The 12179-nt window shown below is 61.2% G+C and overlaps 1 protein-coding gene across 1 annotated transcript; it reads right to left on the bottom strand.

Moving 5' to 3' along the window:
- Positions 1-3239: 3239 nt before the first annotated feature.
- TRAF4 (TNF receptor associated factor 4) lies at positions 3240-9030 on the bottom strand. The gene is made up of 7 exons (XM_059866107.1): positions 8848-9030; positions 5985-6036; positions 5582-5686; positions 5347-5508; positions 4855-5016; positions 4626-4781; positions 3240-4282 (listed from the first exon to the last, which is right to left on the bottom strand). Exons 1-7 carry the CDS (start codon positions 8988-8990, stop codon positions 3650-3652), a joined length of 1413 nt encoding a protein of 470 aa, XP_059722090.1. The 5' UTR covers positions 8991-9030; the 3' UTR covers positions 3240-3649.
- Between the last annotated feature and the right edge of the window lie 3149 nt (positions 9031-12179).

Raw genomic sequence — 12179 nt, 5'->3', positions numbered from 1 at the left:
TTTTACCCAAGGTAGGCAACACCCAGATGTTCTCTGTGAACTCCAGCAGCTGCAGCGGCTTGTGATGTTCGGAGAGGAGCAACACTGGGGATGCTGCAAAAATTCAGAGCTGAAAAAAATCCTGAAAAAAAAATCCTTGTGGGGTCCTGGGGGCTCCAGAAGGTGGAGGAGCCAAAGAAAAGTGGCACATTGTGGTCAGCTGCTGGAGGAGCACACACTGGACACCCTCCAGCAAGAGCCGCCTTTCGGATGCTCTGCAACAATCAGCAGAGCCAAACTGCAATAAAATTACTGGAGTGTTTTATCTGCTTAGTTTAAGTTAATTTCAAAGCAATTGGGTACAGGCTGTTGATTCTGCTGGGGTGGCTGCAAGCCTGAGAGTGAAGTGAGATTGCACCAAAAAACTGCTGTGAAATCTTGTCAGCTTTCACTGCCCTCAAACCCCTCAGTCCTGGGGGTTAACGGGCAGGGAAGGGACTCAGACAGGTCTTTATTAAAGGATGTGCAAAGAAAATTTTTCTCACATTTTTCTCCCTATCCAATATCAATATCTGGTTTCATCATCTTGGAGAAGGAGCATCAAGAATCAGCACAAATTTGGGCTCTATGGTGTGAGCAGATGAAGCAGTTTTGCCAAAAATCCTCCCTGACTACAGCCCCAAAGAGGTTAAAAAGGTTTGGGGGTTATTTAGGGCATCTCCACTGTGGTGGGGGTCTTACACAGGCAAAGGACCCTCCAGGTGGGGTCTCCCTCGATTTTTCAGATATTTAATAATATTTTCCTCCCTGATTTGAGCATCTTCTGAAGGTCCTTCCAGTATCCCAGCAATGTTGGGGCAACGGAGCAGGGAGTGAGCTGGCAGCACAAACATTTAGAACAAACCTTCAAACCACCAAGTTTCCAGGAAGTTTATTTTTAAACTTGATATTTGAGGCTAAATTTAGTAGCAAGAATCGATTTGACTCCCTCTGCTCCTTGAGCATTGAGAGCATCTCCCCCTCCTGCTTTTCCTGCAGCCCAGGCCCTGCCGGGGAATCGCTGCCACGCTGAAGGTTAAGAGGTGCTCCAAGATCCCGCTGACATTTCCAGGCAGAGAGGGCTGGAAAGGGGCAGGAAAAGGGGGAAAATCAACCCAGGCAGGGAAAGCAGAGCTGGGGGTTGGTCCCTGAGGTGGGGACAGGGATAACTCCAAGCTCCTGGGGTTGTTTTTTTCATCCAGGAGCTGCTACCCAGGCTTCCTCCAGCACCGCTTCCCACTTTTAGTTGGTAAATTATATGAGTTATTTTATCGTATTTTATTTTTAATTTTATATATATTTTTTTAAAAATTTATTTCTTTTAAGGCAACTGGTTGGAATGAAGGGCTGCCAACACCCTGTGTGTGGCCTGGTCAGAAGGACAGGGCTGTCCCTGTACTCTGTGTGTGTATGGGGGGTTGTGTGTATATACACACAAATAAAAATATATAAATAAAATGTACATAACGAATATAAAAAATGAAAATTTAAAATATAAGGATAACAATTATAAATAGCTATTAAATAGAAATTAAATGTAGGATAAATATGAAGTATGGAAGCTATGGAAAAATACAGATAGAATTTCTATAATATAAAATATGAAAATATTATGTAGTGTAATTGTATTGATATATGAAATTTGATATAATAATATAAATATACTTATATAATATATGAAATATTAAAATTGAAATATTTTTAAAGTATTATATATAAAATGCATATATTACAGAAATTAAATTACTAGAAAATAAAAAATAAGCCTAAAATGTGTAAGGATAAAATGAATACTTAATACTAATTATAACAATTTGTTAACGTAATAATTACAATGATTATAATAATAATGATAATTATTATTCATTTATATAAATTATAAGGCAATAAATTTCTATTAACATCTTCCCCTCCCCTCGGTCCCCACGCGGCGGCGCCACTGAGCCGAGCACCGGGCGGGGAGGGGGACACGGGGACCCCGGGACGGGCGGGAACTGGCACTGGGATGGGCTGGAACCGGGCGCCAGGATGGGCGGGAACTGGCACTGGGATGGGCGGGAACCGGGCACCGGGATGGGCTGGAACTGGGCACCGGGATGGGCTGGAACCGGGCATTAACACAAGGGTGGCACCAGACACCAGTATGGGCTGAAACTGGGCACCAGTATGGGCTGGCAATAGACTGGCAACAGTCGCCAGTTTGGGCTGGCACTGGTACCAGTATGGTCTGGCACTGGGCAGCAGTTTGGGCTGGCACTGGTACCAGTATGGTCTGGCACTGGGCAGCAGTTTGGGCTGGCACTGGGCACTAATATGGGCTAGTATGGGTCACCAGTTTGGGCTGGCACTGGTACCAGTATGGTCTGGCACTGGGCACCAGCACAGGCTGATACTGGGCACGGCAGGCACCAGTATGGGCAAGAACTGCCCATCATTAGGGGCTGGCATCAGAAACCAGCGTGAGGCTGGCACTGGGCACGAGCAGGGAGTGACAGTGGGTGCCAGTGTGGGCACCAGTACAGGCTGGCACTGGGTACCAGCAAGGACGGGAGTATTGCCCAGCTCCCCAGGGCCCGGGGCTGCCACACCAGGCTGGGACCTGTTCAGGGGGACATTCCTGGGGGGGGGGAACGGGGTATGGGGACACCCCCGGCAGTGCTGCCCCTCCCAGCCCAGCCAGGGCCGCAGGGTGCAGCTAATTAGGGGCTAATTGCATTAAACCAGAGCAGCACTAATGCAATTGTGGGATTATCCTGCAGAGACAGCGACCCCCCCCATTGCCGCCGAGGTGACGGGAGGGGGGTCAGACACACGGACATGGGGCCTGATCCAGCCCAGCCCCCAGAGTCTGCCCCAGTGCCCCCCCCATCGCCCACCCCCCCTTTGCCCGGGATGCCGCCCTCCCCCGGGGCGTTAATTACCCCAGCGCTAACGAGGGGCTGATGGGACCGAGGGCGGTCTGCAGGGAAAAGCCCCCCGGGGCTGGCGGCTCCTCCAGCCCGGCACATCCCCGCTGCTGCCGGTGATTACCGAATTAACCGGCTCCATCTGAGCCCGTCTGCCGCCGGGATGTGGGTCAGGGATTACCCCTCTCCGTGCCCCCCAGCCCAGTCCCAGCTCTCCCTGCTCCCAGCACCCAGGAGCATCCCCCGGTCCTGCCATCCCCATCCCGGCAGGCAGAGGAAGGAGGTTCAGGCTGAGGAAGGAGATTCAGGCGGCCGTAATAAATACAAGAAAAGTTTATTGAAAAGAAAAAGATGTGGGGAGGGGGCAGCAGCCCCAGCCCGGGGTAATAAATAACAACCTGGGGAGCACCAGTTTACAAAATATGGCTCTGGCCAGTGGGGTCCTGCAGGGTCCCCAGCGAGGCTGGCGGGGGCTGCTGGGCACCTTGGGAAGGGGCTTAGGGGGCCCAGCCCCCTGGCACCCCCGGGCACCTGAGAAGGGGCTGCAGGACAGTCCCAGCCCCAGGAGGGACGTGGGAGCAGCCCCGTCCCTGCCTGTCCTGAGAGCCACCGCGGTGCCACGGCAGCGTCCCCAAGCCAGGGGCACCGGCTGCGGGCAGGGGCTCAGCACCATCCAGGGCACACCTGGGCAGGTGCCCCGGTCACATCCTGTCCCCCTCCGGGGCTCAGGCCAGGATCTTCTGGGGGATCTCCACCGAGGCTTTGATGAAGATGGCGTTGTCCCGCACGTAGTTCCGCTTCCTGATGTCCTCGTGCGAGATGAACTTGGGGTAGCCGAAGCCCAGGGTGCTCTCGTCCAGGGAGCTGCGCGAGGCTCCCGGCTTCTGGAAGTTTTTCCAGTTGGGGTCGGGGTGGAAGGTCTCGGTGATGTGCTGGGGCTTGGAGAGCGAGGGGTCACTCTGGTCCAGCAGGGAGAAGGTGACACGGTAGGAGAAGGGCCACTCCAGCAGGTTGTCGTACTCGCCCGGCAGCACGCGGATGTAGACGGAGAGGTGGCTGCTCTCCCCGCTGCCGTTGCCGTTGAGGAAAGCCGACACCTGGAGCTTGTAGCCGTACTTGTGGGTGTAGAACGGGGGGCTGAAGAACTCGTAGTTGCTGCGGGCTTTGGCCTCCTGCAGCTTGCGGGCGTAGTCGGCGATTTTCCAGATGAGGGTCCCGTCGCTGCTCACCGACAGCTCCTCCACGTCCCGACGCAGCTCCAGGATCTCCTGCCGCTGCCGGCTCACCAGGGCACACACCATGCCCAGGTGGGTCTTGGTGCTCTCCTCCAGGTGCCGGCCCATGGCCAGCTTGGGGCACTGCAGTGACAGCAGGACCATCAGCAGGAGGGTGGCAGGGACAGCGGGGACAGGAGAGGGAGGTACCGTGGGGATAACATGGGGATGTCATTGGAGCATGGAGTACTAGCACAGGGATGTCATGGGGACACAGGGGTAGCACAGGGACACTTGGTTGGGGTGGCAGGGGGATGCTTGGAGGGCAAACACAGGGGTGAAGTCATGGAGCCACATGGATGGGACTGAGCACAAGGGATGGGACAGACATCAGGGCAGGAGTGGTGTGGAGGTGTTGTGACACAGCAGGGACAGCAGCCCACACCCAAGGATGCCAGGGCAGGTTGGTCTCAGGGACAACACTCACCCGGTGCTTGCAGCCAGCTTCCTTGAAGGGGCACAGCAGCATGGCCGTGTTGCAGCTCTCCTTGAGGTGGGTGGGCACATCCTCCCGGGCAATGCTGGGTGTCCCACACTGGTTGGGGCACGGCACGGGGTACCGGGGACACTGGTACTGGTGGTTCTGGGGAGGCACAGAGGTTGTCAGCTGGGGCTGGGAGCTGGCAGGGTGAGGGTCCCCATGGGCTCCATCTCACCTGGATGGTGTCAAAGACGAACTCCTTGGAGCAGTAGGTGCAGGGCTGGGTGCGCTTGGGGCACTCGGCCAGGGCGTGCTGGGACAGCAGGCGCCGCATCATGCGGGCCCCACACTTGTTCTCACAGTACACACTCTCCTGGGGACACGTGCCCTGGTGGCCCTGGGGACCACGACAGTGTCATCACCCTCTGGCTGCCCTCACCAGCCAGCCCTGACAAGGATGAGGACACACGGTGCCCCCACAGCCAGAGGGCACAATAACCACAGAAAATTAGATGTCCACCAAGGCTGTCCCCACCATGAAGTGTCTCCCACAGTGTCCCCATCCAGGCCCTGTCCCCACACCCAGGCTGTGTCCCCATGGTGCCCCTGCAGCCCATTGGGGTGCCCACACATCCCAGCCACACCCCCACTACACCCCCAGCACAGCCATGCCCACCATGGCACCCCAGCCAGCGGTGTCCCCCACAGTGTCCCCCCCAGTGCCCACCTCGAAGGCCTCCCCAGTGAAGTCGCTGGCGCAGAACTCGCACTTGACCCTGCGCTTGGGGCAGCCGTGCTGGACGTGCTCGGGGAGGTCACGGCGGCTCAGCTTGGCGCTGCACCGGTTGGGGCAGGGGATCACGTTGAAGCCACAGGTGCCAAGGTGGGCCTGGGGGACACAGGGATGGTGACGGGAAGGCCACGGGGTACAACTCTGCCCTCCCCATCTTCCCAGGCCCTACCTGGAGGTGCTTGATGAGCCCGCTCCAGCGGCAGCCCTCCTCGCTGTGGATGCAGCGGATGGCCAGGCTCAGCACCTGCGCCTCCAGCTCGGGGTCGGGGTAGATCTGCAGGGGCAGCAGCGGGGTATCACACCCTGCTGTGGGGGCACACAGCCCCCGGCACAGCCTGGCTGGGAGCCCTGGGCACGCTGCCCGGGGCCGGATCCCCCCCGGGCACACCAACAAGGACCCTTTGTCGGGAGCTGGTTTCCGCTCCGGCCCCGCGGCACAAAGGGCTCTTGCTTCCGCCCGGGCGCCCGTGCCAGGCTGGTGTGGCTGTGCCAGGCGCTGTGCAGAGCTGGGGACAGCCCCTTGGTGGGCACGTCACCTTGGAGCAGGGGACCCATCCCTGCGCCAGGCTCACCTTGGCGTAGTCCAGGGGCAGCTGGTCCTCCGGACACTTGAAGACGCCTTCACTGCAAGACACAGAAGGCTCGGGGTCACTGGGGATCACCAGTGGCACAGCCACCATGTCCCACGGGTCCCTGCCATTCCACCCCAGTGACACAGCCACCATGTCCCACGGGTGCCTGCCATCCCACCCCAGTGACACAGCCACCATGTCCCACGGGTCCCTGCCATCCCACCCCAGGACATTGGTGCTGTCCCTGCACTGCTGAGCGCTCACCCCGTACCAAATCCAGACGCCACCCTGGGGGAGCCACAGCTCTAATCCTGCTCCATCTGTCTGAGCTGGGAAATGCCCCCGCCAGACACCCCCCCACGCAGCCCCCCACCCCCCGGCCGTGGTCCCCAGGGGCCTGGGCCAGCCGCCGCCAGCGTGGCACCATCTGGAGCCCCGGCAGCCCCGGGCCCATCCCGTCCCCTGGGATTAAGGAGGGTGCCGGCGGCTGGCCAGGAGGGGGCCGGCAGGGCCGGTCCTCCGCAGCCCCAGGTGCCGGGGCCCAGGGGAGGTGGGGGAGGGCAACAGCTGGGCGCCAGATGTGCGGCCCTGATGCGTGGCCCTGGGGCTCCTGCTCCACAGGAAATGGCCCCAGCAGCCACCACGGTGAGTCAGGACAGGGGGACAGGCAGCCCCCCTGGAGGGGTCCCCATCCTGCTGGGCCCCCAGGATGGGGTGCTCCTCCTGAGAGCTGTCCCTGAGGTGGGAAGGGCCCTGCTCAGCCCTGACCTGCAGAGGAGCAGCATGGAGGCAGGGACCCAGCCAAAGAGGCAGCCTGGCCTGTGACAAAGCTGGCCAGGAGTCACCATCACCTCTGGTCCACCCACCACTGTGCCCAGGGGTAGGAGAGGGTGTCCATGCACCATCCTGGACGGACACTGGGGTGGGAGACCACAGGTGCTGCCTACAGGGTCATGCAGCAGGGACACAAAGGGGCCCTGCAGCTCTGCTGTCTTTGAGGTGACACTGAACAAGGCTGCCCTGCCTGGACAGCCCTTGTGCCCCTCTAATCACTGCAAGCCCTTGGCAGGCACTGGTGTGGCCTCTACTGGAGCTGCCAAGTGGATGTGAGACACCAGGACGGAGCCAGCAGTGCCGCCGGGCACGCGCCAGCCGGGGCTGCCTGGCCATGTCCCCTGCGGCCACCAACCCTCTGCTGGGAGCACAAGTGAACCCCAGGAACCACGGCCCCGTGGGGTGTGACCCACGTGAGGAAGGGCTGCAACCAGCTCTGCCACGTGCCCACTCAGTTTGTTGCAGGTGGTTTTGTGGGAGTCATCGGGGATCCATCGAGATAAGGTGTATCCATTGAGATAAGGTGCTCCCAGACAGGGCCGGGCAGCCGGCCCTTCCCGGGGAGCCCGTGGCATTGCCTCGTGGCTGGGATCATTCTGCTGCCTTTCCAGGGCTGCCAGCTGTGCCTGCATCCCGTGCACGGTGTTGGGGTGCTGGGGCTGGTGGGGAAGTGGAACGATGACCCGAAGCCAGCGCCTAATCCCGACAAAGCCTCCCCATTCCTCACGCTTGGCCGGGCAGGGAATGTGCTGAGGCAGCACCCGGGGGGACCGTCCTTGCCTCTGACCTTCACGGCGTGTTGGGGCACAGCGAGGTGATGGGGTGGGGAGCCCCGCACCCCCCGGCAGCCCCCGGTACCCCCGGCACCGCGGTGGGGCTGGATGGCTCAGCCCATGGGAGCCCCAAACTGATCCGGGCCAAACACGTTGTTCTCGTGGGGGACCCCCGAGGCCATTCCCCCCGGCGGGAAGGGTGCGGGGGAGCGGGGGGGGGACAGATGCGCTCTGACACGTGCCCCGGGGAACGCCCGGTTTCACAGAAACCGGCCCCGGTGACGGTGGTGCCCGTGAGCTGTCCCCGGGCGAAGGTCGCTCCGGCTGGGAAAGGCGGGGAAAGGCCCGGGGTGACGCTTGTCACCGCCCGGAGGGAGCACGGGCACCCCCTCGCCGTTGCCCGCGGGACCCCCGGGACCGCGCCGAGCGCGGCGGCGGAGAACCGGGACAGCACCGGCTCCGCACGCGTCCCCGACTGCCGGTACCAGGGATCCCAAACCACAGGGGTCGGAAGAGACCCCGGCTCCTCGCACACGGCCGGGTCGAGCTCACCCGTGGGCGCGGGGACACCGGGATCGGCCGCACACCCCTCCCCAAAAACACCCCCGGCCACTTCCTCCGGCGGGGCCGGGGCAGGAAGGGGTTAAGCTCGATTCTCGAAACTCGCCGCTCCGGGCTTCACCCGGCCCTCCTCTTCCTCCTCCTCAGCGAAAGGGGCCACGGGCCGCTGCACCCGCGGGGCGGCTGTCACGGGCTGGGCGCGCCCCGCACCCCCTCCCTGCCCCGCGGCACGCCGGGCACCCCGCACCTTTCCCTGGCCCGAGGCATCCCGGGGCGCCCCGCACCTTTCCCGGGGCACTCCGCACCTTCTCCCGGAGCACACCGCAGCCGTTCCCCGGCTCGGAGCACCCCCGGGCACCCCGCATCTCTCCCCAGGACCCTCAGGCACCCCGCGCCCCTTCCCGGGATATCCCGCATTCCCTCCCGGGCCCCGGGCATCCGCACCGCCGTGCACCACGCACCCCGACACCGGCCCAGAGCCCTCCGCAGCCCTCTCCGGGGCACCCCCGGACACCGCACCCCGGGGCCGGCGGCGGATGGGGGGGTGGCGATGGCGAGGAGCACCCGCTGCCGCCCGGGTTGCGGAACGCCGGACCGGGCGGTGCGGGGGGTGCGCGACCGGAGCACCCCACGGGGGAAGGGGTGCGCGGAGTAACGTCAGGTAGGGTCGCCCGTGGGGTGATGCGGGGTCTCACCTGAGGAACTCCTGCAGGCAGGTATCGCAGAAGCGGTGGCCGCAGGTGGAGACGCGGACGGGCTCCCGCATGGGCTTCCCGCAAAGCGGGCACAGCACCCGGCGCCGCGGCCGCTCCAGCAGCTTGTAGTCGTAGCCCGGCATCCCGCCGTCGCCCGCGCCCGCCGCCGCCGCCCCGCGCCCGCTCGGCTCCGCACTCCGCGCCCGGCTCCGCCCGGAGGCCGGACGGGGCGGTGGGACCGGCCTGAGCCCGCCCCGCGACGGGGGACGGCATCGGCATCGCCACCGCCCCCCGCCCGGACCCCGCCTCCCCCGCCCGGGGGGGATGGAGCGGGGCCGGCATCCCGGGGGCTCGGGGAGCATCGCACCGGGGACAGCCCCGCCGAGGGGTTTGGGGTGCAGCACATGGGGACAGCCATGGGGACTTGGGGAGCGCCCCACTGGTGGGTTTACTACCCACCACACTGGGAACGGCCACCGCAGGAGTTTGGGGAGCATTAACATCACATCACACGCGGCCCCCTCACCCCCTGCAGCCTCCCCTGGCCCGCAGCTGGGCTCTGCGGGCACGCACTGCGGTGTCCTCACTGGCCCTGCATGCCCTCCCTGACTCAGAGGTGTCCCAGGGGTGCCACACTCCTGCAGGCAGCCCGAGGGCACGGCTGTGCCCCTGAGCGAGGCTGGAGGTGGGATACAGCTCCCAGGCCTGCTCCCACCACAGAGAGCAGCTCGTGTCCCAGCCACCACCCACAGCACGACACGGAGGGGCTGCCCCGGGCCCTCCATGCCGCAGGCACGAGGGGGACACACTCTCCTGTGGCTTTGTCTTGCTGGGAACTCACACCCCAGGCTGCAGCCAACAGCCTCCCTCCAGCCTCGGTTTGTAACTGAGCAAGAGCCTGGAGGAGGGAGAATAAAAGCAAATCTGTCTGGCTCCAGCCCCCTCGTCACTCTTTCAGAAATCAGAGCAGCATATGGGAGTATTTGCCCCTTTCCCCAGAGATGGAGCCGAGCAGATGACAGGCTGTGAGCATGTGTTAGTCCCACCAACGCTCGCTCCAGCCAGCTTCCCATTAAGGGCGGCAGTTGCTCCAGACCCAAATGTTAGCAGTTTTCAATTAGCAAATGGCAGAGGAGAGGGATTCCTGGGGGACACGCTGAGCAAGTCGAGCTCTATCACTTGTCACTCAAGGAGCTCACGTTACCCTTCTCCCGGAGAGGCTCTGCTTAAAATAAAACCCTGCAGCAGCCCGGGGGGATGCAGCCTGCTCGCTGCCAGAGCTGCCAGGGAAGGGATGGGTGGCTCATTTTTGGGGTTACCCTGAGGGATGGCAGGTTGTTCTGAGCTGCACTGAGGCTCACAAATATCAGGGAACCTTGTACTGGGGTACATGGAGCACGAGCTGCCATCAGCAGGGGATTTACCGGGAGACGTGAGTCGGTGCTCGGATGATGGAGAGCCCTGAGCTAAACTTTAACCAGCTCCCAGTGATACTGGAAACCCGACAGGTAAAAATAACTGACAGGGAGTAGAGGGGAGCAACAGCCACCTTGAGCTGGGGTTGAGGTGCTCCCTGGCCAGGTTTGCTCAGGGCTGTGGCACCCCCAGGGCCGCAGCCCTGTGGTCCAGCTGGTTCTGCCACTCTGTGCCAGCAGAGCCGGGAGTCAGGCTGTCTCCAAAAAGAGATAGGCACGACCCAGACACTGTCCCTGACACGCTGTGACCTGGCCCCGACTAGAAACTGTCCCTGGTCACGACTCTGGGACAAGGTTCATGCCAAAAGGACAGGACCTTGGTATCCTGGGGGTTGATGGGACTCCAAAGACAGGACGCATCAGTCCTGTAAACACAGGCAGCCTGTGCCTCCGATGACAACCATGTAACAGCCGACTTTTATCATTATTTACTGCTTCTCTTTGATGTTTTAAAATTATTCTTCCCTAACCTCACTGAAGAGCATCTCTGCTAATTAGCCAGGAGCTGACAAAGCCATCAGAAGGTGCTGGCTGTGCCGGCAGGGCGGTGGGGAGGTGTCAGACCCTGCAAACAAAGATCCCTCCTTTTCCCCTCTCCCCAAGCAAAGCCCTCCCCGCTCTCAACATCACAGCCAGGCATTTGTCTCACACAAAGGCGACACTCAGGGCAATTCCCTTTGTGGAGGTGATATGTTCCCTGTCTCCCTTGATGGGTCACTTCTTGAAACCATCTGAGTCCGAAGAGGCCTCTTGTCCTCTTCCCCAGCCTCTCCCTGCTACTCCATCCCTCCGCCTTCTACTTTACTCAAACTGGAGGGACGGAAAACCGACGCTCCGGCTTCTAAACAAGTTAAGGTGGAGCCTTTCGCCCCAGGGAAAGGAGTGGGGAGAGTCTCTCCCGGCTGCCGGGGCCTCGTGCCCATGGAGGGCAGGGGTAAGGGATCCAGGCAGACGGACAGAGGGACAGCAGCCGCACCTCCTGCCTAAGCCTCGTGGGAATGAGGATATGACCTCGACAGAGGTGCCGGAATCAAAATAAATCAGCTGCGGGATCAGCAGGCAGTTTCCTGCTACAGTAATGGCCCCGAGTCAGCAGGATCTTACTTGGAACAGGGACAGTCTTTCCGTGGGTGACAATGGCCAGAGGGGACCCGCACCAGGATGCACAAGCGGGGACCCGGCAGCCTCATCCCACATCCCCTCCCCTTCCCGCTCCCCTCCGGCCCTGCCTTTCCTCAGCAGGAAGAGCCGCGGGACACTGATCCACCACCAGCTCCACACAACACAGGAACAAAAAAAGGATAAAGGGAGAAGCCCCGAGACCTGCAGATTTCACCGGGAGCTTCTGCAGGGAAACAAAGCAGCAGACGTGAGGAATGCGAGTGGCCTATTTGCCCGGGCTGCTCTCTGCCTCCGGCAGCACGGACGTGCCTCGGCTTGTCGTTCCAGGAGCTTTTGTTGCTCGGGGCTGGGGGCCTCTTTGTTTCCTTTACCCTCTCGCTAGGCTTGGTCACAGCCCGGTATTAAATTATTCAAATGATCTCGCTGGGCTTCACAGCTGAACTCCTGTGTGGAGAGCCCAGGCTGTGAAATCCCGAGGGCTCCAGCCCTCCCCGGAGCCCCTGGCCCAGCACAAAGGGCACTGGTCCACACTGGTTTCCCCAGTCTGGAGCAAAGGATCCCAATATTCAAGCTGGTGACACCTCCAGTGCCAGCACTGCAGTGCAGAGGGGTCATTAAGCCATAAAATCATTCACCTAACACCAGTGCACTGATAGGAAGCAGGTGGGGGGGCTGCACCCCTGGATTTGGCAGCCCAGCTAGAGCAGGAAGAGCTTGGCTCCTGGAGCAGTGGCA

The sequence above is a fragment of the Haemorhous mexicanus genome, chromosome 22 (genome assembly GCF_027477595.1).
Source record: "Haemorhous mexicanus isolate bHaeMex1 chromosome 22, bHaeMex1.pri, whole genome shotgun sequence".
Lineage (NCBI taxonomy): Eukaryota > Metazoa > Chordata > Aves > Passeriformes > Fringillidae > Haemorhous > Haemorhous mexicanus.
Note: the sequence above shows the minus strand (reverse complement) of the source record. Positions and strands in the feature narration are given on the sequence as shown.

Bases quoted from the DNA above. Each gene is read 5' to 3' on its own strand.
- TRAF4 (XM_059866107.1), bottom strand. From the start codon at position 8,990: ATGCCGGGCTACGACTACAAGCTGCTGGAGCGGCCGCGGCGCCGGGTG. The intron at 5,017-5,346 runs GTGGGCACTGGG...CGTGGTCCCCAG, and splicing joins TCACTGGGGAGGCCTTCGAG to GGCCACCAGGGCACGTGTCC. The intron at 4,782-4,854 runs GTGAGATGGAGC...GTGCCTCCCCAG, and splicing joins TCGTCTTTGACACCATCCAG to AACCACCAGTACCAGTGTCC.